The sequence below is a fragment of the Pelecanus crispus genome, chromosome 15, assembly GCF_030463565.1.
Source record: "Pelecanus crispus isolate bPelCri1 chromosome 15, bPelCri1.pri, whole genome shotgun sequence".
Taxonomy (NCBI): domain Eukaryota; kingdom Metazoa; phylum Chordata; class Aves; order Pelecaniformes; family Pelecanidae; genus Pelecanus; species Pelecanus crispus.
In genome coordinates this window covers 8,303,968-8,331,934 of record NC_134657.1, presented here as the reverse complement: position 1 = coordinate 8,331,934, position 27,967 = coordinate 8,303,968, and the positions used below count along the sequence as shown (strand labels likewise).

Genomic DNA, 27,967 nt, shown 5'->3' with positions numbered 1-27,967 from the left:
CCCAAAATTAAAGTAATTTCTTTTGTAAAAAACAAAAAAGTTTTTTTTTTTTTAAAAAAGATGTAGGCTTATTCACAGCAGCAAAAATGTTATTTTTCTTTTCTGTAGTATGCGATAACGCGATGTTGCACTCTCCTTGGGCACAGAAATCCTGACTGACAGTTCATAATAAAAGCAGGTAAATACTGAATTTATGGTAAGGTGGTGCAACAAAGATGAGTTTTCCAGAAAACTGAAAGCTGAAGTAAAGATTTCAGAATGACTTCAAAACGGGCACGTCTTCTGCTTTGTTTCTCAACCGCCTTAACAGATCATCCATTTCCTTCCTTTCTTTCCTTCTTTCTTTTCCTAAAGCTGAAGTGCTCTTGGATGAAGTGAGTCTTTCGAACACATCACTTAATGAAGATGTCTTTAGAAAAGATGGCGTGATTTGCAAACACTGAAGTCTGTAAGGCTGGGTTTGTAATTCTAAAGCGTACATCTTCTCCTCCCATCCCCGCTCCCACCCCACCCCCTTACAATCCTGCATCTTCCTCTCTTCTCGTGTTCAGGACAGGAAATGAAGGTCATTCTTTCTAAGGAAAAAATCAACTTTGAAAAGCACTCTGAAATTCTCATACAACCGCGTGACAGGATTAAAACTGTGATGGCTTCCTAGATGGCTGGAAAACTGCTAATGAAATGGCATCATCACCAGAGGGCTTCTACGTTAAGAATCCCAAAGCCTAAAACAAGTCATTAAAAATTGTGCATCGAAGGTTTTGTTTTTTTTTTTTTGTTTTGCTTTTAAAGGTTCATTATAAAAATCTTGTTAATTTTTTAATACCAAGTCTGTGTAATGAATTATTTTAAATAGCTTATAAGAAAAGTTTGTTTTTAAATTCCAAAATGTTCCACCAGGCAGAAGGGCAACATAAAAACACTGCCATGCTTGCCTTTTACTCTGATTTTTAGTTTGACGATGCTGCTTGCTTGGAGTTTGCCAGTAGAAAATTTGCTGTGGACTTAAAAGTATTTTGTTTATAAACACTTTGTGTTTTATAGGCACAGTAAGATGTTGTGCTATATGGATTGGAAAAAAAAGAGGCGTAATTCAGTGCTTCTGTTATAAAGAGTAACGCTTGCCTTCCAACTAATAAGAATCCATATTCATAGATCTGTGTGCCAAGACACAACTACTCACACATGCACTTACACACGTACCCCACACATCCTCCCTTACTGTGCATATACGGCATTCTGTATGTGTACTAGACGATGCGGTGTTTGTTTAGTTCTCCATGTTGCTCGCTGTGTTTTCGCCGCTGGGTTGACTGCTTGGTTTAGGCCACAGTTGTTCCTGAAGTTCCTTGACTACTTTTTCCAAGTGTTCTCGAGCCTCCCTTTCATGCATCAGGTCAGCTCGGAGCTGCTCCCTGTCAGCCTCTGCATGCTGAAGCTTAACCTGCAGGTCCTCAATCTGGGGAGAAGCATATTAAGAAACATAATAAAGTGGTTTAATATTTCAGTTCCACTGTGATTTTTTTTAGACTTTAACACAGACTGGCACCTCAGCACAAAGTGAGAGGAGTAATAAAACCACGTACTTCCAGACATAAGATTATCAAAGTTGAGGTGAGGAAGGAATTCCCTTTTCCCTATTTTTTCCATATGCTGCTGTACAACTATGCAAGTGCATTGCATGAACTGTTCAGCTTTGACATTCTTAAATGTTTCTGGTGGCTTGAGTTCCAGAAAGGAGGGTGAAAAACAATAGCTGAGTGCCTCAGTGTAACAGAACTCTGGTCGCTGTACTACTTAAACCACTACTGTTAGTTCCTTAGGCAATTCGGCAAAGTAAACTCCAAGCACAGGCAGAGTAATGTACTTTGAGGCCTTCTACAGTGGTCATTAATATGAGTGACCAGAACCACAGCCTCAGTTGCCTGTGCTAAAGGTCCATGCCTCAGCTGTAGATGAACGGCCAACAAAAGCACCCGTAGTATCCTCCCGCATACAAGAACCCGTATGTCCTTCACCCTAAACATAAGGAAGCGGAAGGAGGCGAGATGGGCACGGAGGTACGGGGTAGAGGGCAAGGGGACTGCGAATCTGGATGTGAGAAAGTTGGGACACAGGGAGCCCGCTGAACGAGCAGGAACGCTCCAAGCAGCAGTGAAAATTAGCACCGGTTCAACTCATAAATAAGAAGCTGGACTTTGGAGGGCAGGAATGGGATTGAGCAGGTCCTAACGTGTAGTAACTTTGCACAGAAATGGACTTAAATAAATGCATGTTCCAAATAGCCTTAGAAGAGATCACTTGCTGAGAGCTAACAGTTTTTCCAGCTTACAGCAAGAGACGCAGATGGCCTCAGCCTCCCCAAAGGCCCCAGCAGGCCAGCTTCCTATTTTTCACTTAGTGATACCAAAGGCAGAGAAAAGCCCCAGTATGCAAGGGCGTAAACATTAGAAAAACTGCACCCATTTGAAATACGCCATTTTAGGCCACAAACAGGTAAGCTTAGCTGTTATCAAAGAGTGCCATTTAACACAGGAAAGGAAACCGCGTATGTTTTGGGCTAAAAGGAGGGCTGCCCCACCACCCCCCATCCATCTTTGGATCTCAGTATCAAGGTAAGAAAAAAAGAAAGGCATAAACCACACCGATCCTCAATAGGTATTAAGCATCTAATACTTTAAGTTTACACAAAGCCATTTACACCCCTGAATTTGTTGCCTTATTTCCGCTCATGCTTGCCCAATGCTACTTCTCTCAGACCAACCCTGTCTAGAGAATTGTGGTTTCCTCAAAAATAAGAAGTGACGAACACAACGTGACAAACTTCCTGTGTGCACTCCAAATTGAAGATAAAAGGGTGCATAAAGCTTTACTTTAGAATTTCTTACACGACTGACTTACTTAAGAATATAAGTCATATTGACGTCTTGTAAAATTGAGACTCTGAAGCCACTTAAGGTATTTTTCTATTAAGTGCCATGCAGAAATCGCTCAGGCAGTTGCTAAATAACGCAGCTACGGCGCTGATACTGCAAATGTGCCATTAGCGGCCGCAGAAGAGCCAAACCTGCAGAACAGTCAGCTACTTGCATTCTTTTTGAGGTGATTTCAGCCTTTCATAGTAGGAAACCTCATTTAGTCCCTCCCAGGGAGGGAATTTACTGGGAGACTGAAAACACAGATTGTCAAAACCTTTCATGCATCTCACAAAGCAAGGGCGGCCACACCTGCAGCGTTGCAAAGCTCCGGTCGCTACCTATGGCGTTTACTGTTAGCTGCACTTGCCGTTACCTTGCCTTTTTTTTTTTTTTTTTTTTTTTTTTGCTGGAGTGGAAGCCAACTGCCGGCAACGCCCAGCGCAGCAGCTCTCAATCTGGCTGTGTTTAGTCTGGACAGCTCTTATCAGTGAGACATCCTGTGATGCTAGAGAGGAAGCCCACATCATTTCCTGCTTCTGGTCTCCTGGTCAGCCATGGCTCATAGTGGTACCAGTGGACCACTCCCCTTCCCGTTATTGAGAGCCCGGGGTTAGAAGCTGTTCTGATTGCTGTTGCTGTCTCTGTTCCTCCCCACCCCCCCCACCCCCCCCCCCCCACCCCACCGCTCCCTTAAAGTAACCACACCAAAAATCTGCAGCTCACGCGTTAAGCCCAACACCACATTCGTGCAGCACGTGCGTTTCACACCACGCGTGGCAGAAAAGCTGCTATGGTAAACATGGTCTAGAAGAGCTCCCTTGACCATTAATTCAGGTATGTTACAACACGCAAGTTGATCTTGCGACTGTACGACACCTACGTGGCATCTGCTCATCAGTGATACCTCTCTGCTCCAGGAGTTTCAACTCAGGCAAGCGTGCCCGCTTTTGCAGAGCCCTTCTGTTGCCAACGCTTGCTGACCCTTGCCTTTTACTTACGCATTTCTCAGCCAGGCGTTAGCTTGGGAACCTGCGCTGGGGACAGTGCATTGGCAGCGGGACGTCTAGGCGGGAGCAGGTCAGAGCAAGACTATGGGGGAGGCAGCTCTGGCAAGGACAGGCGTTAGCCTTAAGGCAAGGGGGTGTTTGGGAGCCCCTCGCTATAGAGGGGGATTGAGGGGGTTAACAATGGGTGTGGGACCATGCCCTTTCATAGGACATGCATTACTGGGCAACTGGGACTGTCCTACTGGAGGAAGGGGAAGGCAGGGCATGCAATGGATTCCTCTTCAGGGTTGGTTCTCACAGAAATGCAGGAGGCTGCCATTCTGCGCTCGGCTCAGCCTGTTACGCTGGGTCATTTCAGGGGCTTGGAACAGCGGATGGCCTGGCATTCCACATGCCCTGCCACACCAAGACGCAACAAGGCGACTTAAGGATGTGCAGCCTGATGCACCAGCGCTCTTGGTGCACTTGGCTTTGGGTGGTTTAAATGAACTTCGGAATCTTTTCTTACAAGAGACTCCCATGCGGAGAGGGCGGGGAGGAAGTTTTAGTTCGAAAGCTTAAAGCACACGTGTTGCTTGTTCCCACGTTCCCAGAACTTCCACTGAGATCAAACTGGAAGTCTTTTCTTGGACTTGCCAGTTTGCTCGTCTTGTGCTTTACAACTGAAACATCCCTCCTTCCCAGCACTGCCGTTTGCTTATCGACGGGCCTTGGTTTCCTCTCCTGTTTTAAGTAGTTCCTGTAGGTCTAGGCTGATCTTCAAGGAAAAACACTATTAGAGCAAGTGGCTCTGCCTAATATTTACAGTATTGAAATGGATCCCTATGCACTGGCAGTGCCAACGGAGTATTAGTGGAACTGAAAGAATGTCTAGCGTTCGTCTTAGCTCTCTGCAAACGGGGCTTTTCAGCTGACAAATGTGCAGTTCTAGGCAGAACTGTGGGACTGAGGCAGGCGGTCAGAGCGCAGGCGAGCTGGTAACACCTTGCGTTAGGACTCGGGTTGTAACTTGCCGTGACGGGGGCATAGCCGTTACATGCATAGGAGCTGGACTTGTATCAAATTAGACAAAACAAGGCCGCTGGCATTAGAGGACAGACAGACACTTCCAACTAACCCTGAAAACCACAGAAATAGCAAGCTCACTTGCTAGGCTAGCCTTCAGCGTTCGGGTCTTACCTGGGCTGAGTACTTGGCCCGGAGCCTGCCTGCTTCGCAGCCCTTGTCACAAACCCGGATCTGCCTGGCTTGCTCCAGTTCCCTCTTCAGTCGTATCCGAGACTCATTGGCTTCCTTCATTTTCTTCTCATTCTCAGCTCTCAGACGTTCAATCTCTTTCCTTAAGTTGCGCTTCGCCTCCGTTGCTTCTCTCAGTTTCTCTTTCTTAGCCACTCTTAGGAACTCCAGCTCCTAGAATACAAAAGCAGGTAACGTGTGAGAGCCGAGACGACGTTAGTGCAAGGAAACAGAACTGCAAAGGGCGCGATCCAAACTGAATTCCCGCCTTCCGTTGGTTACGACCGAGAAGGCTCACGTCTAAACCTCGTTCTGGACTTTGTACAAGCTCTTCTCCTTTAAATCAACGTGAGATCCTATGCTCAAGATACCCCGAGTTCTCGGATAATAAAAAGCTATATGCTACAGCCACATTTTGCTTTGTCAAGCAAAATAGCTGTGACCATCTGTGACTGAATAAAGATGAACTGCAGTTGGAGAGAGCTGCTAGCGCTGCGCTCTGCACTAGCTCGAAGTTTCAAACAAACCAACCGTAATGCCTGCACTTTAATTGAAGACACTGAAGATGCACTACGTTATGATAAACGCAATTTGTGAATGCCCTTTGTGTACAGCAAAGAACCAGAAAGTTTACTACTTGCTGAAGAAATCAGTAAGCAGTTCTATTTTATCAAGCCCCCAAAAAATCCACTTAAGGCAAGTATGAGAAAAAACAAACTGTGTGTCTTCTTTCTGACTCCAGGCAATTTTGTTTTGCTGTAGGTCACTAGTGTGTAGTCCTGAGTCTCTTGGCAACCAGCCAACGGACTGCTCTGTCACAACATCTGGAAAACTCCAGGCTAAAACCTTAAGCTAAATCGAAACCATGCTTTGCTCTGGAAATTGCCACTCCCGCTGTCTGGGTTCTTAATAGGAGCTGCTACCTTGAGATCTGAAATCCAAGCGAGCGCCATTAATTGAAGTGATAATGATAAAGCACCTAAAGGTACAAAGGAAGAAACTCGTAAGTTTTTCAAAAGCCGTTGTTAGAAGACACGTCCATCCCAGGCACAAACCGCGGCTCACTGAAGGTCTGTCTCCTAAACGGTTAAATTAGAAACTAAAGTTCGATTCCCCCCCGCCCCCACAAGCAGCATTTCCTCCTCTCTGTCAGAGTCAACCCCTCACAACGTGCTTCTGCGAAGTAACGCAGCAGTCGGGTCATGGGAAATTCACTCTTCTGACGATCTCACTTCCCAGCCAGGCCATCGTTAGCTCAGCCCGGCCTCTGGAAGCCGGCACGCGCGCGCCTTCTCCCTGCGTGGAACTGGAAGGCCAGAGCTGCCCAAATGGAACATGATGGCCAGACACCACATTCCCGCCCACCCTGACACGTTGCTTGATTCAATGCCTCAACGCTCAGTTCTGCTTCATCACCTGCTGCATGTGAGTCCTGCTCTACTTGAAATACACACTGTGTATTTAGTTTTGATATCTGAAAATTAGCTTTAAATATATATCACTTATAAATATTTACTTTTGATTACATAAAAGAAAACGTGTATTTACTGAAACACAAGGGAATGAAGTGATTTGCTGCAGGTGACAATGAACGAGCAGTTCAGCTGAGAAGCCGGCTCGCAGCCTTCCCTTCCCTGGGGCCTGGACCTGCAGCTGGTCCGTAAGGAGCCGTCTTCACCGGAGGCGTGCAGCGCAGAACCTGCCCTGCTACGCTGCAGCTCTTGCAGAACTCTGAGCGGGCAAACTTGTGTTAAAATTCTAATTGTGATCATATCTACGCACTTAATACAATCTCTCTCTCACCTCCTCCTGCCTGCTAGTAGAACACTTGAATCTGCTACTGGGGTTTCGAGGACTGGGGGTTTTTGGTGTTTTTTAAAACACAGCAGTCATACTGCACACCAATCACTTCTGTGAGCTACTGTCCTTCGTTTCATTCCCCAAAGAAACAAACGGCACCGTGCCAGCTAGCACCACTGCATCCCTGCTTTTGACCAACGGTGCAAGTGCCGGTTTTCCATCTCCCAGGCTAGATGAAACGAGGCCCTTCCTTCAGAGCTGGCACCCCAGATGCATCTAATGGACGGCATTTCTAGCTTGGTTACAGCTCCACGTACAATATTCAAAGTGGACGTGCAAATCTTCCGCACTGGCTCTACCTTCCATTTCTGTGCACCGCTTTTGCCCCAGCTCCAATAACAAACAGTTCACCCGCCGTTCTGTTCAGCCACCGTGATTTGCTGATGGCCAGAACATCTCTGCAGCTTTTTTTGTCTGACCACTCTTTCTTTGGTATGACCGATGTATCCAGGCTTTCCCGAAAGAAGGAGCTTCCTCCACTGAACGAAGCAAGAAACATTCAGTGAAGCACGGCTAACGGAAAGCTCACCAAAGATCTGTAGTCCAGCTCTTCATCAGAGCTTCAGCGAGTCTTCCTGTGTCCCAGGAATACCCTCCCTCAGCTGGGCAATGGCAGGATTTTAAAAAATCTTTTAAAACTACAGATAAAGCCTACATAAGGACAGAAATGTTTCTAGTTCAGTGAAATGAAAACAAAATAAACTGTGCTGGACTAGAAGATTTTTTCAGTAATGAAAAGATGTTGATTTTGGTAACCATGGATTTACACCCTAAGGCAAAAACAGGTGGCAGGCTTAAAAAATGTAGGAATGGTTCCTGTACACTTTGGTTTCCTGGCTGAATTCACAAACAGTACCCCAGCGAAGGCTGTTGCTATTTGGCAAAAATGAGGCAATTCTGTTTCACATGAGACTACCCAAAGGTAGTCCGCAGACAGCGGTAAGACAAAGCTGCTTTTCAACATTACCTGATGTAGACTGCGTTTGGCTTGCAAGGCAGCGTTTAGCTTCTCTTCCTGCTTCACTCTCATTTTAACAACCTCATGGAGGAATTTTTCTTTGGCTTCTTTTGTATCTAGGCCGCTGTCCAGGGCCTGCCTTAGGTGCTCCAGCTCAGCTTCCAACCCGCTGCTGTGAGAGTCAGAATGTGTTGCAACCTCGTATGAACTGCTGACTGTGACCGGGGCCTGCATCCCAGGTGAGCTCATGTCCTTTGCAGAGCTGGATGAAGTAAAGGATGGGGAGGAGAGCGAGGATAAGGAGGAGGTGACTGAAAAATAAAAACGCCGAAAATTAATAAAAAAATGTCTAAACCAAACAGAACTCAAAATACGCTGAGGCTCTTTCGTACAGAGGAGATACTCAACAGTCAATGAAAAACGCGGAAGAAAGAAAATACTCATTTGATACTCTGATACTTGAAATGTGAGGAAAACGCAAACCTGACTGACTTAAGGGACCACCTTGCCATTTGCCTGAATTGTGACTGTGGAATTCACGTCACAAACAGGGTTTTCTCCATGGCTGTGAAGAAACAGATTTCTTCTAGGAAACCTACGTGATCCTGCCGTTCTCAGTGGGTACAATTTCTTCTTTTTGCATAAACTGTCTGCACGGAGTGAAGACTGAACGTACTGAGGGCAGCAGCAGAATTCTCTACGTGACGTTAATGAGGTGGTACCAGTGTCTGCCTTCATCTTTTCCCGAGAGGCCCAGTATCGGAATACCGTTTAAGAACACACTGGCCCTTGGATCTCCGCTGTATGCATTCAGCTCCACGGATGCAGTACTGAAACTGCGTGACCGCATTCTTTGCCTGACACAAAATTCCACACGTGTGCGCGCTCTGGAATTTTTATGGGCTATTTGTGTGTATCCCACAACGGCTTTTATAGAAGGCTCTTGATCAGATAGCGAACCATCGGTTTTTATGTGACCACCACATGCATTTTGTCCTCTGCACAACACTTACCTGCTTTAAAAAAAGGCTCTAGGTTAGTGGACACCTGGGGTTCAGGTGCTTCTTTTTGTCAATGCACGTTCCCTTCCCAGGAAAACACCCCCCCCCAACTCCTGTTCCATTCTTGGCTTTCATTATTACTTAAGGCTGTATTTTCTTACATCCCACTGAGGTATTAGGCTTCCAGGATTATATTTAATCACAACAGAAGTTGAACAGCTAACTTCCTGTGGACTACCGAGGAAAATCCACCACAAATAAAACAAAATAAAGGCGGATGTAACCGTCACTTACATTCTTCCCTGGTTTCTACTTCAATTTCTGCTTCCGATTCCTTATCCTCTTCAGTGGCAGTAACAGTGGCCGCAACAGTGGCTGCTGCTTCTGGGATAGCCGTGTTCTCTGCGGCAAGTTTTCTTTTCCGTGGCTGGACAGTGCTGCTCAGTGGCTCGCTGCTCCGTGATACTACTGTGGCACAGGGCGGGTTGCTGACGATCTTCTGTTGGGCTGGAGGTGCAAGTGCCACATTGGGGGCCACAGCATTCTCAAAGCTTTTGTAGGAGTAAAAACTGGTTTAGAGGGGGAGGCAAAAGGAAGGAGAAAACAGTCATATTCTTGGCTTCAAAATGCTTCCCAACCCATGTGCTACACTGAAACTGCAAGACGCTTACTGGAACGACAGTGAAGTTCCATTGATTTACACCAGCTAAGAATGTGCCTGTGCATTTGCTTAGCATTTTGCGCTCATTTAATCATGGAGATGATTTACGCAGCTAATCTCCATCCAGTTCAGAAGGGATCATATTCAAAGTGCCACATATTCTAAGAGCACCAAAGAGATGAGATCTCCCAGAGTCTAAAAATTATAATGTTGTTCCGTCATGATCTTCATGCATTAGTGTTTTACCTAATTGCGCGGTTTTACTTCTGTCTATCCACAAATGTTTTGTAAACTTGGAAACGGCACTTCCTGAAGAAAGGTCATGGCAGTGCAAAGAGCATTTAATTTTTTGACACAGCATGCATGTGAGTGCATGTATGTAAAACCACAGTTAAAAAACTCAACAAACCTATGTTAAAAGACAGTAAAATTGTAATATCAAATACACAGAGTTTTGCAAAAAACATAGCAAAGACTGTCTTTACAACTTCAATTCAGCATCTACAACATGATGTGCCTTCAGTCATGTATTAAAATTTCTCCTGAGCCTGCTGAAGGGGGCTTTTTTCCCAAGACTTACACTGGCCCGATTTCTCACAGGGATGCCAAGAGCATACTCTTACACCAGTTTAGCCCTTCTCTCCCCACCTAACTGAAAAGTCTGCTTAGAAGCAAGGTTATGCTGGTAGGCTTTCTTTTTGTTTTTTTTAATGGATCCCCACAGCTTCTAAGAAACTTGTTCATAAGGGCAGCAAAATATGTTCTCTGTAGCGCTCCCTAAAAACACCTGGCCACTTCAGTCAAACTTTCCAAAGAAACCATTGCCCTTAGGCAGAAATCTGGCACAAAGATTTTTCAGACCGAAGAGTTCAAGTCTGGCAAAGGAATGTATAATTGCCCTGACACTTCCCGTTCTAACTGTGACACCAGCAGTCCCACCTATTATGGGTGGTGACTCATTCTTGTACCAGTTTAATTACGTTCCTATCTACGAGCACAATCTGCCCCGTAACATCAGCTTTCTGACGGGTCTTACAAGCTGAGGAGCCTTCGCAGGCTCTCCTGCCCGGCGTGCTCTGCCAGGACCCCGCAGGCCATCGAGAGGGAACGGGGCAGCCCGTGCTCCCGCTCAGTCCTCCGCCTTCCTACGGCACGGTCAGTGCAGGAGGCAGCACGCAGCCGCGTTGGCAGCGCGCTGCCCGGCCAGCGTTACCGCGCTGCTGCCGTCACCAGCTGGCAGCGGCTGGCTGGTCCCTGACCACCTGCCCTAAGAGTCCTTTAAACGGTGAAGCCCGAGAACTTCTGATGACTGTACCCCAAAACGATCCTAGGTTCATAGAAGCAGCCTTCATTTCAGACTTTTATGGCATGTTTCACCTAAGAAAACCTATTTCACGAATGCACAAAATTTCAGTGCTTTTTTTGTTTCCCTTCTGCAAATCAAAACACTGCAGCTGCAAATGCTTTCTAATCTGACACGAGTGGACCGACTGACTGAATTACAAAGCCACCAGTTAACAGTGCACGGGAACAAACATGAAGCAACTTGCTGTCCAATAAATCTCCACGGCTGCTAGCCCCGGTCTCCCTGCAGTTCATGTCTCACCTGTCTCGGATCAATGCGGGAAGATGGGTTGAGAGCTCCTTCTCATTTGCCGATACAGCAGGGGACCAGGGCCGGAAAGCTGAGAGACGCTGGCGGGGATGGACACAGCCAATACTCTGGGAAGGAGGGGAAAGAAAAATAAGTAAACACAAACAATCTTTTAAGCTAGAAATCACAACGGAGTGCTAGCGATGCTTTTCGGTACACATTCTGTTACCTCTAAAACTACTCCCCCACTGGCTCGGACCTACCCGCTTAGTAGGTTCCACTGGAAGAGGTGAACTGTGCTACTGTAAAACCTGACATGTTTTTTCTTTGCCAATAAGTTATATGTAGTTTGCAGAGACCACAAAAGGCTCCTGAGTCTTTGAGGATTCTTGTACCTCAAAGGCATGAAGGAATTGCCTACTTCATTGTCACAATCAAGGTCAGTGAACACTGGAAGACGGCAAGGAAACTGGGAGGACTGTATAGCTCAATGTTTACTAGGAAAACGATAGAAATGTTATTAATTGAGAGAACCTGGGCAAGTTCTTTCTCTCGTTTTCTCTTCTGGTTTCAGTAGAGGGATGCTACATGCTAATTTCATTACAAAATATTCAGCAATCACCTTATTAGATGAACTGGATAAGGACCGTAACCAACTGGACTGTTTTTCCTTCTCAGTAGAAGCTGGAGATTGGGAAGCAGAGTCATCTATTTTGGGCTTTTTGGAAGCAGGAGGATCTGAAGGGACCTGAAACAAAGACAGGCAGGAAAAATCAAAGACAGAATTACTCATTTTGCAACCAGCTTAGAAACAGTTATAAGGCAAAAGCAAATTCTGTATTTAAAAAAAAGAAACACTGGGGTTTTTTTTCTGTGTTTTTAAGCCTAAGGGAAAACAAAGGAGTGAAAACAAGGGACAGACACAAACTATGACATAACGTGGCTTCATTCCTTCATGTAAAATACTTCGATAAAGTGTAGATGGTGTAGGAGTGATAGGCAGTAATATAAGTGAGACATTCACACCATGTTGCAGAGAACTATCTGCCTTTTATTATTTTTGTATGCAGAAAGGTAAGGTTTAATGTGGTTGCTGAACTGGAAAGATTATTTTAAACGAGAACAGAACAGACTTTGTTATTCTGTTTGCAGTGGTTGTTATGCCGATGACTTCACTACCCCACAGCTGCAGTGGATTCTGGGGGTGCTGCCAAAAGCTGCTTTGCCTTTTCCACAAGTGGCTCAGCTTGGCCCATAAATCATCCTCAAGCATAAGAAAGCCCTTTGGCAAGCAAAACCCCTTTCCTTCAACACTGTGAAGGAATAAAATTCCTATAGTCCCAGAGTGGCTTGCAAAAAAATTGGTAACTACTGGTTTAACTGGTGCAGTGGGGATACCAGCTTGAAGCCTTGCCAGTACAAACACGTCTATCAGCAGGGAGGGAGAAGGTTCTGGACCTTACGCTGCATCATGACTAGAAATGAGAGAAACACACCACCTCAGTCTCTATTCCTTTTTCTTTCTTTTTGCAATTCCGAACTCTCTACCTTTCCGTATTCCCATTCAACCCAGTTCTACGTAAGGTGGCAGACCCATGCTGCAATAAGTAGTAATGGCTCGTATTTGCATTCATTTTTTTCATCCTTACACTGTACTGTGGTTTTTGTGGACAAACAAGGATTTATACAGGTCTGTCTGTAAAACACAGGCATGGCAACATTTGGAGAGCCTGAAACGCTTCGAAATCAGGCTTATTTGCCAATGAAAGAAGGGATCTTATTTGCCAATGTCTTGTGTTCTGAAATCAGTCCCCTTCAAGGCATCTTAAGCTGGGAACTCAAGAGACTGCTTCTCCAAGTGATTATTCACTCCTGGAAGTTGTGATCTCCGTGACTTTAGCTGAAGAGTATACGAGGAACTGAAAGCAGTACTGTTAAAATGCTTCTGCAGACCCCCAACTGACTTCCAGGCAAACCCAACAGCTCTGTAACCAAGGCAATGCCATCCCTTTTGCACGCCTTCATTAGGAGGAACTTACGACCTCGTGCCCATGAACAGTCCTCTGCTTTCATGGCAGGAGGGCAGTAGCGTGGAACTACGGCTCAAGCCGCTGACTACCTAGCGAACGCCAGTTCATCTGGCAGCACGCACCACTCTTACCGCTCCTGCAGCCCGGTGTGCGTAGTAACATAATCACACCAAGTCTGGAGGTTTTAGTAAAACATCCCCTGGCACTCGGGAGCTTGGGGCAGCTTTCCATATGCAGCAGATGAAGAAGAATGACATGGGTGTGCATCTGTGTAACCCCAAGTACAAAACGAGCTGGTGCCAGTGCCAAATGCCAGCTCCAATGGATTTGCAGAGGATTCTTTCAGCACAGCTTCAGGCTTCCCCAGGGCTGACTTTTGTAGTGGCTGTGGCACGGTCCCTCCCATCTAACTCAGCTAAGAGAAGGCAATTCTACATGCTTTTTGTAGAAAACGTAGGACAATGCGTTGGAAAGGATTTGGTTTTGCTTTCAGAGATGCTGTCTGTGCAGAATTAGTGACAGCATTAGAAAGGTATTTGGCAAGTGACTACTGATCCCAACCCTATCCACTGGGGATGGTGAGCTGTGTGGGGAGGGGAACTTGGGGTGGAGGGCGAGGAGGAAGGGGGGCTTGGAATGAAAAAGGCAACAGGTGGCAAGACTCAGCATGGAAACCCATTCCTCCCCCCCGACCATCCGCGCTCTGCTGCCTGCAGAACATTCTGTGCAGGCAGGCGCGGAGACGGCCACCCTGCGCCCGGCGTGGCGTCCGTACCACGGGGCACGGGAAACTAGCAGCTTCGGGAAACGGAGAGCCAATGTCAGCTTTCAGAAAGGCTCGAGGAGAGAGATTTCAATAGAACGATCTCATTTGCATTTTTAAAGAAATCACGTCGCATCTCCAGCTTTCTCCACCGTCCCCCTTCCTCCCCCTTTAAATCAAGGCTGACACCAACGATCAGGAGGGCTCTGAGCACAAAACATTTCAGTAGACCTGGGAAATGATGCTTAACCTTTTGTGGCTGGGAGCCAGCGTTGATCTGAAAACACGAGCTGCTGCTAGAGAAGAAAGCAGTAAGCAAGGTGCGCGCAGGGGAAAGCCAGGCTTGCCCTCCCCACAAAGACATGGGGCAAAAAAAGGGGGAGAGGAAAACAGGTGCCAAATGGGGTGCGTAGCTGTTTCTAACCTCAACTCATCTCCCACCACAGGCCTCTTCGGGCTTGCTAAGGAACTAGTGCTGTCTGAAGTGGTAAAGCACTTCAGCCGGGCTCAAGAAAGGACTGCTGCCAAGATAATTTTTGAACTGCTGCGATGACCTCCGCCAGTTTTCCTTCCACCCACTATCCCATTGTGTTTGCACAGATCATCTGCTGGTTGAGGCTGGACCTGCCCCTCAGAACGTGCTTAAAAAAGCCCACCACGTATTCACGTTCCATTTTAACCGTGTAAAAACGCCGTAGTTCTGCTGGTTTCCCACCTGGTCTATGAAATACTGAGGCACTACATGTTGCCATTAACCAAGAAACGGAGGTTCACCTCTGAAACTCATGAAACGGAAGGCTTCTGACTACAACCTGTAGCCATTTGATTCAATCTTCGCTCTCGTATACTTCTATCTGCTTGGACATCCCACTGAAAACACGTTTGTCCCCCTCCACAGAAAGACTGTGGCTGTGTCACCAACTCATCAAAAATTCCACCTACAAAATCCAAAGCAGGTCAGTAACGTACTGTGCCACACTCCTCTTGTTTTGCTCAGCCTTCTGATGCTGAACGAGGCAGAAGCAAATTTGCTCACAACTATAGGAAGACACTTCGATGCAGAACAAGACTAGATACTGAACACAAAATCTCTTCGCGTGACTCACCGATTACATCCCACTCTAGGCCAGATTCCAGGCAACAATATACCCCACTCTGACACTTCCAACCCAGCCACAGCAGCCAGCAAACCTTGGTATTGGCTCAAATATGGATGATTTTATTTCATTTTCTCTCTTTGCCAAATAATGAAACATATGAAGTTGCAAAAGAAATACTGAAAATCTGATGTAACTTTTTTGCCGTCTTCATAAATGACTTACGAAAATCTTGAACCCAAACCCTAGAAGACTGGAAGAAATATTTCCTCATTTCCTATTCAGTTTTTCTTCCATTGCAGGCAACTTAATGATTTGCGGTCAAATGGGCTTTGCGCTGGGCACAGTGATTTGTGAATACGTATTTTCTCCAGTCCACAGCTGTAACAAACTTCACGATACAAAGCGGGCCCAGAAATGCTATGTGAAACATTTACTTAAGCTTTTGGACTGTCATTTTCTGAAGCAATTGATTTTTGATCAGATACAGAAAAATTTATCAAGTTACTAAAAAAAAGATTTTAAAAGTACATTCCAAAGGGAAATTCAGGCATGTGAACTTTAACGTCAGCCATTTTAAGGCAAACTGAAATTAAGCAGCCCAATTTGGCCTCTAGCCAACCAGGGCCACATTTGACATGTCGGATCAAATTTTCTACTTCAATTAAGTATTACAGGAACAAACCATGAGACCAGTAGAAAGCATTTTTGACCCCCTACTTCTCAAAAAGACAAGCCTTCCGCAGCGCTCGGTACCACGAACAGAACCGGCGGGCCAAAGCAGTACCGGGTCAGCACCACACCCAAACGTTACATTTCGTTGCAACACAATGGAAAATGAGCCCAGAAAAAATTCTTACATTTTAAGATTTGGGAGTGCTCGCGGATATGATTCTTGGTGCCTGAGGATCCACCAAAATACATTTCCTATAGTAATTCACTTTCTGCTCCCTACGTTATTTCCAACACTGTGTAACCGGGCTGAGTAGATGACTTCTGCTCTCTCCTCGCTCTTGCTCTGTTGGCCCACGCGATGACTGCCGCGTCTGTACGGCGCTGGGCGAGGGGAGCAGCTCTGCACTAGGGGATAAGCTAAGACCACCACACACAGGACAGCACGCCCTTCTGCGAGGACAGAACTCGCGTTCGAGGCCAAACCCTGCGAAACGGTGAAGTCAATGGAACTGCAACTAGTCTTACACAACTGACAGTCTAAGCCTACGTAAAGGTGTGTATTGCCAAACGCGTGCACTTCCCTCTTGTGTAAAAAACCAACCAGCACTACGGAACAAGGCTAAAACTCAGTGGAACCCCGTGTTCACAAAACACCAAGGACCCCGTTAAAATCCTTCAGACTTCAGCGTGCTCCTGGTCAACCCAGGTTTTGCTATGTCGCTCAGCTAATGTGTAGTGATGCACGTGGTAGTGAAAAATGGGCTGCTTTTGCCTTGTTAGGAATGGAAAACGTTAGGTGAAAGGAGTTGAAAATATTCAAGAGACCTCCTTGCCTGTGGAACTTTTAGCTTAGAAATGTACCTTCAGCAAAGCAGCCCATGCTCCAAATCCTGATCTATCCTCTGCCTATAAAAATGTCCCCATAACTGGGTCTAAGTTCGGCATCAAATTCCAAAACCTAATTGAAACCACAGATCTCTGTTAAAATGGGGTAGCGGCGTGTGTTTACCTCTGTCTGTAACCTTTCCCAGGTTAGGTGCGAATGCATTCCCACTATGTGTGGTGAAGGGTGTGAGTGAAAGAATACAAACTCCAGGCTTCTCTGCTCTTCAGATTCAGTGACGCAGTGCCAGCGCGGTGCTGTGGCGGCTCTCCTTGCAGCTTTGAGAACATCTGACAGGCTGGGAGCAGGTGCAGTGACCCACACCGCATGGGGCTACCCATTCATCTCTGCGGAGAAGCTGGACAGTTAAAGGCACAGAGCATGCAGCTCGACGGGGCTAGGGAATCCGTCCCTCGGCCCAGTCCACTCCCTTTGAAGAGGGACTGGAAATGCAGATACCATACCAGCAGAAATCACGGCATCCTATGTGGCATCTTTAGAAACGAAAGATTTAATGCCCCCAAAAGCTATCAAGCTATCCCAACACAGTCTGTATGTCGGTCTCAAAAAAAATAATTGGGAAAATACTGGGAGGCTGAAGAATTCCATTTCGTATTCCTAACTCGGGTGTAAATTAGAAACGTCTCTGTTGAAAACGCTGCAGCTAGAAAAGCATGTATAACCAGAGCAGGCAAAAAAAAAAAAAAAAGGCTGTAAATCTATAGATAGCATACTATCATTTTGTTCAAGCTATTGCTTCTGCTGCTAGTTCATGCAAAGAGCTGAGTTCAGTTACACCATGAGAAAGGGTGGAGCTTCCTGTCTCATCTGATACTCCATCGGGTGTGAAAATTAAGCAGCTTTCTCATTAGGGGCACAAACCGCAAGACCAGACGCTGGTCTGATACAAGCATGGAGAAACCCCAGAGAGAGACTACTTGGGTTCAAAATGTGTCAGACATCAGAAGATAAAAATACACTGAAAGAGCAAAAAGCTGACAGCGAGCACATTTTACCACTAGCATCAAATGCCCACGTTGGCGTTCGGTGCTAAAGCTGCAACCCAGCGTGCTGCGGCCGGGCAGCACCGCAGGCTCACCTTGAGCTGGAGGCTCCACTGGCTGAGCAGGGTCTTCCCACTAACTTAGCGAGCCTCTGATCATCTGGTTATTATTTAATATGTTTTTCCTGTTAGAAACTATCGTCTGACCATCCCAGCTCATTTCCTCCCAGGGAATCTGGAATTTAGGCAAACACCTAACGCAGCAGCTGTCCTACAGAGCGGTAAAGGTGCAAGACCCTGTCGGCCGTGAACACATCTGCACCACGGGCCGTGGAAATTCTGAAAGACGAGCCTAACACCTATTCTCAACAAAACTTCCCTCCTTAGGTAAACTGGACAGGAAAGGTGATTTTGTAGAGGACACGGGGTTGGAACACACAAACAGAAAAGGGCTTGTCGCTCCAAGTTTTGCTACGGATTGATTTCTAAGATCCCAAGCAAATCATTTCCACTACCCTCCCTTAGGAAACTAACGCTAATTCTGTTCTACTTCAAAAGACAGGTCAAGAATAAAACCCTCTGACGCTACAGATATACCAGCAGAAATGTTGCAAAAGTGCCTGAAGATCTTCACCTATTTCAATTTATGGAAGAGTTTTCCAGAGCCATCTCTAGCAAGTGCAGGCCAGCAACAGGCTTGTTTTTCTTTGCTGCTTTATACAGACCCATCCGTTCGGTCCTTGCGGGGCCACAAGGAATGGACTGAGCAGGTACACATCTTGTTGGGAAAACTCAGCATCATTTTAACACACTCGGGGAAGTCAAGGACCAAGCAGGAGTTTAGTCGACAAGCTTTCTCACCCTTCTGAGGTGTTCCTCTATGTGAGAACTTAGGCAGGACGGATGGCATTTTCAAAAGCTCCTAAGCTGTACCAGAGCAAAAGCACATTAAAAGCCAGGAGGAGTCATGCTACTGAGATGCTCTATTTATTCTCCAGCTTTTGCCAAGCTTATTTCACCAACACTATCTCGCTCTTAGGAATAAACTTATCCAATAGCCAAAAAAACCCTATACACAGTGAAAAAGATGGATTGAAACTACCTTTCCAGGCAACTGCACTGCATTCAGTTACGGCATCTGCAAGTGAAGCATATGAGAATGCTGCTAGTGCTTCTTATTTGACTTGGCAACTTCGCTGTTAACCGTTGCCGGGACAAAGCCTTTAATACTTTAATAGCGTCTCCTTGCAGGAAAGGCACTACAAAAAGTGAAATGTTAAGTCGAAGCACAGCAAGGGAACAAAAAATCGTAGAGATTATTACTCTCATTACCTGCACAACTAGTCAATAAACTAAACTAAGTATGAGAGGCTCTGAAAGCATCTTTCTACAGGAATTGATAGCTTTTCTTACTCAGTGATGAAAAGCAAGTCTAAGCAACCACCCCCAATCTCTGCATGTCAGGCTACCAGTAATGCCTGAAGAGCCCTAGGAAAGTCTCCAGAAAACATTTGCATAGGCCGTTGCTGAGAAATCAGAGTATATGCGTTCTGTTCCTACTCCATGAAGAGCGCATTCAGTAATACAAGTGGGAACTGAAAGACTTCTAGGTTCTATTCGCAACAGCTTTACTCGTGCACTTGTGTGACTATGGACCAGTTACTTGAGCCCAGCTGACCCGTAGATAGAAAACGGGTAGTACGACTGACCCGTTTTTAAAGAGTGCTGTGAGGTTTATCTTCTACTTTTACTTGGAAGAAAAGGATGCAAAGTCTTATTTTAAGCACAGTGAAGTCATGGCACTGTGTGGTAACTCTTCCTCTAGCAGTACCCATGTAATTTTTTTCTCCAGAGCCCTAAGACTGGTTCAGGCTCCTGCTGGCACAATGATGGTGGTGTGCTGCACAGCCCTGTAAAATGGCATTTCAGAAGAAATGTACCTTTACCAGTGACAGGTATTCAACGCTAATTCTGGAGGTTACCGAGACCACAATTCCTGCACTCGGGAACTGAACTCAGAATTCTCCACAGGGTGCTTTAACGAACCACAGGCCTGAGTCTAGGAACAGGCGGAACCACATGAGAACGGAGTGCGCTCCGTGCTTCTCTGGTTGTCCGAAGACTTCTTGCAGATTTCTAGTTAAAATCAAACTAAAAAATGCAAAATGAGAGGTATCTTCAACGTGGGAGAAAGGGCCCTTTATCTGCATCCTCCAAGCCTTCAGCAGCATGTCAACCGATGGGACAGGACGCTTGCTTCCTAAAGCCCCTTTGTGACGCGGTCCAGAAACGATTAATAAGGTATTAGAGGTCTTTATAAGGACTGCACTTTCATGTGGATTAAAAAATTAAATATATTCAGCTACAGATTGAAAGCTATGAAGGGTTGTCTCGATAATAAAAAAAGCTAAAAATAACGCTGTTCTACGGAGCTGTAAGAAGCTTTACTGCTTGTCTACTGTATACATTTAAAAGAGAAAAAACCTACCACATTGCAGTGTGAGTTCTAGGGAGCGTATGTAGCATTTGTTTTATTTTTCTTTTTTACAATTTTGGTTTCATTGGGCAGGAGTCCAGACTTTCCATCTTCCCATTTTTCACTGCTCTGGTGGAAGCACAAGTACTCATTTTACCCTGTCATTTTGGGACGTGTGATTACGGGAAGTATTTGCTTTCTATTCTTGCCTTCACAGCACACATGCTGGCTGCCAGTGTGTCCCCCAAGTCTGACCTGTGGGGAATCTTCACAAACCACAGTTGAGAGCGCTTTGGAGAGCGCCTGTTATGCACAGGCATAAAAAGGAGCTGTGAAAAAAAAACCTCACTGGAACTAACCTGCTCTCCCTTCCTATTGATGAGCCTACAAGGACTCGCTTTGTCTCTTCCTGAGAGGGGATCTTCTGGTTGTGCAAAGGCCCGATTTTACTTCACTGATAGCAATGTAAATGCAACTTCCCAGCTAGTCTAGAGGAATGCTACGTAAAGAGGTAATGGCTTAGTCATGCGGTAGTATAGGAACTTCATCTTAAAAAATTGGGAACTGAGTTTTTCTCACATCTGTGCAAAAATCGTTAATTTCTATGGAATCGCATCCAAAATTTACAAAAGAAGAAGTGGAAAGGGACTGGGCTATTTTATTTCAGACACTACCTCAGTTCAAAAGAAATTCCTAGAGCACCCTTTGATGAATTCATTTTGTAAAGGCAAACTCAAATTACTTTCTAGAACACTCTACATAGCCCCTGGCGTAAGTCATCATCCGTTTTCAAAGCTCCTTGGCTAGCATAAAAGAAAGAAAAAAAAATTTTCTCTCCTGTCTCAACACTTCTTTCCTTTTATTCTTTTAGTACAAAAATTAGGCCAGATGACATCTGATGATTGCACTTATCCTAAGGAGCAAACAGCATTTCTAGTACATCGTGGAATAGCAAAACCAGCAACAACCTTCCAGGTAAACCCTAGATCCAGAAACTTGATTTTGAAATGGAGGTAGGAAATGCAAATAATCTCACCACTTTTCTATTTCACACAGATTGGTAAGCCTGCTGGGATTCTTCTGGGCCACTGGAGACTTTACTGCAACTTGCTAACTTTTTCCTGAGTTCACTATTAGTGAAGCTTGGTTAGCATAAAGATGCAGCTAGTGCTGCAAAATGTAATAAATGCCTAGCCAGTTCAACTACCTGTTTAATCCCTGATCTCCACAATTACTCTTTTATTTCACTGTTCTGCTTGTAAATCTATCATATAAAATTACTCTTTGATATAGATCTGATCCTATTAATCCTTAAAACTCTCCAAATCTTCTACAAACGTTGACTTTCTAATAGCCATTCTTCTAGTCTCAAAATGCTATGGATCTTCAGCGGTTGCTCAACCAAATCAGTATTTCCCATTCAAAGTGGTTCTGCTTCTCTGATTCTTCTGGTTGAAATCCCTCTGCTGTGGGCAAGCGTAAGGAGCACAAAACCATCATAGTATGATACCCACTGCACAGATGGGAAAGCTGAAATAAGCCAGAAACAAAGTAAAAGCCATGTATGAATGTGGCTGTCAGCTATCTCAATGTCACTGTAAAATCCCTCAAACAAAGTATATTTTTTTTTTATTTTTCTTTCAAAGAAACATCTGAAAAGGTAGCTGATGATGTGTTACACGACGTACTTGCGTTTTGCCTCTTGGCTGATGCAACTGGAAGCCTCTTTTCCATTGGCTAAGAGTCTGTTTTGCCCTTCCAGTGGAAACTAAAAGTTATGGCTTGAAAAGAATTCCCTGCCCTGTGGTTTAAAACAAAACAAAAAAGTTCAACTCAAACTTCCCACTGGTTGAGTAGAGCCAGTGATGGAGGCTAGTATAAACCAGGTCAGAGGGGCTAAGAAGGAAGAATGGCCCCTTTTCCTCCGGTCGTTTTTATTGGCAGCAGTTGCCTGGGAACTCTCTGATGCACCGTCAGTACGAAGGGAAGGAGAGCGCGACTGCCTGGGGAAACAAATGAAGGAGGCATATGCGCCTGCACACACACACGCACGGGTGTTCCGGGAAAACAGAAAGCAGGTTTGGCAGCTGGAAGGAACTAAGGGCTCAGCTCCTGTTGTAACCGAAGCTGAGGGAAGTTATGCCATCAGATTCATCAAGGAAAATCAAGATTTCCTCTATGAACAGACTTGCGTTGCCCAATCTTTGCTGAATTGTTTGCGGGGTCACGATTCTGGTACTTAAAAAGCTGTTTGTGCACAAAATTTTCTCCTCACATTTTCTTTGAAATGAAACCAGGCTCTCTTGCTGTAACTGCGCTTAAGTTCCAGCTTCAAACTCTCTCCAAGGCACCAGTTCCTGTGCTGTGGAGACATGTCCGCTCTGCCAGCCAAGGCTCTCAGTTTAGTTTCAAAGGTTACATAAAAGGACAAGTACCCCCTGTGATTTCCACTAACACCAGCTCTCTGCCGGGCACGGTGTTCTTCCCCAGGTACCAACTCATGCACAATGAACTTCAGCAACCAGACAGTTTATGAAGCCAGGAAAGGGGAGAGGGGGCTTTAAATTGATAGAACACAGATGGGCTTTTTGTGCCCTTTTGTCAAACTCTCCGGCAGTACGTGGGCAGGCAGCTGCCAAGCTCTAGACTGCCCTGATTTGGGTTCTTCCCCATCTCCTCTTGTGCCTGCAGAGCTCTCTGGGGCACAGAATCTGCCCCTGATCCAACATGGTGACGGCAACTAAAAAGCTACCGGCACCCTACCTGTTTTTTTTTTAAATCACAAAGGATAGGCATTTGTTATCAGAGACCTTTTTGCTCTTCAGAACTTCTTCCTCTTGGGTTCATCTGACTTTCACCCCCCTTACTCTGGCACCTTTCCCAAGCACAAGCCATACTCACAGGTTTCACGACTATTAGGGTGACACATGATTCTACCACTGCAGTTACAGAGTCCCATGCTGCTAGAATCTGGTGTCTTCACAGCACGTCTGTGACAAGATACTTGGTTTCTCCCAGACAAGTCCAAGTACATCTGAAGCCACGACACCTCCAGTGCAGTTATCAATCGCTGTGGTGAGCGGTCAGGGCAACTGTCTCCCACCTATAGTCTTCTGTGCCAAAACTTCATTAGGCACCTTGATGTTAATCCCAAACCCTACCACTCTTACAGCAGGGCACATCAGGTCAAAACATGATCAAGACCATATGGATCAGCTTTATGGATAGTTACCAGATCTATGGGTTCTTGAATAATTTTCTGTATTTAATTGGCTGTGCGTTTTTTAAGACAATGCTCAAAGGTGTGTGTTTAGTTTTAAATCAGAGTAATTATGGGAGGAAAAGAAAACAGCATATAAAATAGCAAAGTCAATAAGCAGTGTGTATTTAACAATCTCTCAAAATTCAGTTGAGAAATAAGGCCTTCAGTCCTCGCCCCACTCTTCTTCTCAACACCTAATCCGATATTTGTAGCAGGTTGGTTTTCTTTCAAGACCTTTGCCAAAAGCCTGGCACATGTGCGTAAGCATGTGACACTGAGGGGTGAGGGCAATGGAACAGAGTCTTTTGCCAGCCTAAAGCCAGGGACAACAGTCTAAGGACATCGTGATGAATTACTTCAAAGTCTGAAGAGCCAGTGCAGCACAGCACATACAACCCCACTTGCCTGCACTGTGAACCATACTTACCTGAATTTATTTATAGGGCTCTTTCTGACAACCTGCTCTGCATCCCCACCCTTCTACTTAATGAAAATGCATTTTATCAGCAGATCTAGTTTGGTTGTAGTGTAATTTTGGTAATCAACAACACGCTAGAATAAAAACTCTATGAAACAATTAGGCTCATTAAGGCTGCAGAAAGGCGCCACTGCCCTAGGGCTGCGGTACATTTATTTTTCACTTCCATTTAATTTACTTGAGATGACTACAGGAAAGCTTGAGCCTATTCTGAAAGATACAGTCTACGTGTCTCATGACAGGGCTGGGAGCCAGGCTCTTTGCTTTGAAGCCTAGGTACAACGAGGTGTAGGGAAACAATTGCAATTAGCTCAAATATCACTGAGTATAACACACCACCAGCAAGTCTGAATTTTCTGTTCTAACCAATGGACAATGCGGCTTTTAAACCCAAGACTGCTTTAAATATATGTGTCGGTAAAGTATACTGTCAGTACATTGGTCGTGGATTAATAGTTACAAATGCTACTGAGGTTAAAAGACAGTGCAAGGTCTAGTGAAACGAAATGGTGCAAGGCCTCGGTTACCTGTCCCGTTCTACTGGAAACTACCACCTTGAGTCTTTTTAGCAAAAGATGGCTACATTTTTGACTGAAGGAGAAAAGTAATAACCATACAGTTACGGATATTTTAGGTGCCAATAGCTTTAAGTAAGATACTGAGCAAATTTAATATCATTAAAAGGAACTTGTTTTTCCTTCATATCCTTTCAGTCAAGGCAGGCCATTTCTGCAAGAACACACTTTTTTGAGGAGTAACTTCTCACCATCCATATATAGAAGACAGGAAAAACCTAAATTCTTTGCTTACAAAATGTTTTGAAAGCTACAGACAGGCAGATGCTTCCTTAAGCACCCGACAACTAATGTGCTCTACAATTCTAAGCAAGCCACAAGAAGCTCATCTACTTTAAGTAACAGTTATTACTCTGAAACCTCCCCAGAGCTCCAAGGATAAAGGCAGACAACCAATTACAGTCTTAGACTTTCAAAGCTTATTTTGCTGCCTTTAGAAACGAGCATCACATGCTCTTTCCACCAGATGCTGAGTTAAGGGGGTGGTGGTTTAAGAGGGGAGGGAGGAGGAGAAGTGGAGGAGAGGAGAGGGCCCTTCAGTTTACTCTTTCCGGCAAACCCATGCAGCAAATCAGTCCTCCTCTGTCAGAAAGGGTTTGCTTTGGAAGAACCTTTTACGTTCCAGTGAGCGACTTGTCTAAATAGAACTAATTTTAGCTAGGTCATTTACCATGCAGGAGTGATGCACTTAGAAAAGGACTTTTCTTCTTCAAAAGGGCTAGTAACATTGAGAAAAGAGAAACATTTGCAACAGTTACCAAAAAAATTAAAATAACTGAGCAAAATATTACCCCCTACACTGGGACGATCAACAGGAACACCAATACTAAAGCAGCGGCCTTTAGCAAATTGTCTCATTCAATATACAAAATTTTTACAAAAAGCCCGCCCGTTTTTTCTTTTTTCCCCAGCATAAACTCACCTTTTGTCTACAGATAAGAGATTTAAGAGGAAATGCCCACAGAATGTATGTGAATACGTACAGAGATACACAACGTATTTCAAAAAAAATATTTTGTATAACATCAAATGAGGCAGCAAAAGATAACTTGAAGGGAAAAACGGAAGGGGAATGAGATGGAGGGGAGGGGGAAATCTGGGATGCTACAAGGAGGCTTTCAGCTCTTGTATAACGCGGTAGATTTTAAGCCTTTAGGGGGAGAACTGGCTAAGCAATGTTAGAGTGCAGCGTGACTGCACAGCCACATGGGTTGTGTCTGCTACGACTCTATTAATAGGAGAGCAGATTAGAGAGGTTTGATATACAGTCTACATCCACCAATGCAATTCCTGCTTTCTCTCCTCGCTGCGTTTCTTCTCGTTGCCACAGAGACTCCTGGGGACGTCAGAATGCGAAGAGCACCCCAAAAAGGGCCCACTGGAGCAAGCTGCCACGCACGGCTGGACCTTACTCAGTTGAGTAACCACCTTGAGGTATTGGCGGGCCCCAATTCATCCTTCGTACCTGACAAAGCATTCAAAATTTTGTTTACATCTGTTCAAGTTTTCTTTTCATCTCTTAAAGCCTATTAATAGGCTTTAAACAGAGATTCAACTTTTAGTACTTAAGTGAATTGCAGAATTTAGGGCTCAGTTGGTATATGCATAATGAGTTATGTTTATCGTGCCCAAAATAATAAATATTAACACCCACCGGGCATGACATGCACTGTTTTTTCGCTCTTACTTCTCACTTTCTTGTTACAATGCGAGTTCTATTCCACATCCCCATTCTGTGTGTGTAATGTGCCTGACCCCTATAAAGATGGTCAAATAAACATCTGGTGACCTCACAAGTATGAAAATAAGCTTATTTGAAAGAAAAAGTGTATCTTCAGGGGGTTTGGCAGTAACTTTCAATTATTTTTAATTGCCTGGAAAATTAAAGTAAGAAAATAGTGTGGTATAAATGTTAGGGCACATTATTAAGCCGTTTTCATAATATCTTAGCCATAAGCTTAATAGACAAAAAGGGGTTTTTTAAGCCTTGGTCATCTGTTCAATATGAATGGACTGTCTGTTCCCATACTTCCTCAAGGGGTAACTGAACTGAAATATTCCATGATAGAAACCAGATTCAGTTTGACCTGGTAGGCAACGAGAACTCCACAGAACCTTCAAAATTTGGGTTTAATTACAAACCACCATGGAGTCTGGACTGCAGCCTGAGATCAGAAATACAAAGAGAGGAGTTGAGAGAAAGTTTGGAGCTATAAACACCAACTTCCCTTCCCCCACTTTCAGTTTTTTAAACCACGGGGTGGATTTTTTTCTTACTATTGTCAACAGAACTGACTTACAAACTGCAAAGTAAGCAAGATTTCCAAGGTAACAGTCTAAGTCTGCCTTCCTTTCTTCTCGTGGAATTATGCTATCACAACACTGACACCGCATCAAACGCATCACGGGAATCAGCACAGAATTGAAATTCAGTCCTGGTACCGTGATGGCTTCAAAGTCTCATTTTATTTTCTTCTTTTGTCTGAAACTTTGAAGCCTCAAAACCAGTTGCGAGTTGAACTTTTCTAATGAAGCTTATAATGCTGCGACTGAAACGCGCAAGACTTTGAGAAGTATTGTATGTTAAAAACCATCATGAGCAGCCTAGCGAAAATGAAGCAAGCAAAACCTCACATAAGCACAGGTTTGTGGCCTTCCATATTCCGGGCAGCCTAGAACTGTCCTGTATTTTTGCCAAAGTTGTGGTAGAAATTAGCAGTAAATGCCTGACCCAAAAGCCTTGGGTCAAGGAAAAGACTGAATCAGGCCCTCCCTCCACGAAAGCAAACACCGTAACATCAGTATGAGCAGAAGGAGGAAGATCAGACCCGTACGAAGGGAACGTAACTGCTCAGTAATGCAACTACTTTCACAGGGTCTGCATTTCACTGCTGTTTCCATACATCCAGTATACAACAAATTTAAAAAAAAAATCAGGGAAAGAGATGGCGTGTATCCATCTAGAATAGGGACAGGAAATCTCTAATGACAGAAGCTGAAGTGAAGGTGGATCATGCACAGAGGGGAACTTAATAACCACAGGCTGAGTCCTGTACAGGAAATTGTGATAACATAGATGAAGAGCTTAGACCTGTGGGGTGGCATGAGAAATGTCAAACATCTGCATTCAGACACATGCTCCCTTGCTTCTGGAAGGAAGGAAGGAAGGAAGAAGAGAACTACCGGTCATTTTCAAGAGGACAAATTTGGGCACGAGGTCTTGCGCTGGTTTGCAGTGCTGTTGTGCATCCTGGACAATTCGGTATGTATGCACGCCACACAGCCCAGTCCAAGGCACTCAGATGCCTGCACTTGCTGCATACACGTGTATTGTTGCCACAGAGACACAAGACCAAAGACCTGGAAGACGACTGCGTGGAAAAATGGCCTGGCATCTTCCGAAAAGGACCAAAACCGTTTTGCTTCTTGCGAAGAGAAATTCCTTCTCTTCAGTAGCTCTGGAAGACAATTTTCTTTATTCTCTCCCTAC

At 44.9% G+C, this 27,967-nt stretch overlaps 1 protein-coding gene across 2 annotated transcripts in view; it reads right to left on the bottom strand.

Annotated features, from left to right (window-relative positions):
• Positions 1 to 1,270: 1,270 nt before the first annotated feature.
• The window catches only part of SKI (SKI proto-oncogene), a 114,989-nt gene continuing 88,292 nt past the window's right edge, over positions 1,271 to 27,967 (bottom strand). For both annotated transcript variants that reach the window (XM_075721683.1, XM_075721684.1), the window contains 6 exons: positions 11,858 to 11,983; positions 11,248 to 11,363; positions 9,275 to 9,549; positions 7,989 to 8,290; positions 5,105 to 5,335; positions 1,271 to 1,459 (listed from right to left, as the gene is read on the bottom strand). In XM_075721683.1, the coding sequence (XP_075577798.1) occupies positions 1,271 to 1,459; positions 5,105 to 5,335; positions 7,989 to 8,290; positions 9,275 to 9,549; positions 11,248 to 11,363; positions 11,858 to 11,983 (1,239 nt within the window). The remainder of the gene's footprint in view (positions 1,460 to 5,104; positions 5,336 to 7,988; positions 8,291 to 9,274; positions 9,550 to 11,247; positions 11,364 to 11,857; positions 11,984 to 27,967) is intronic.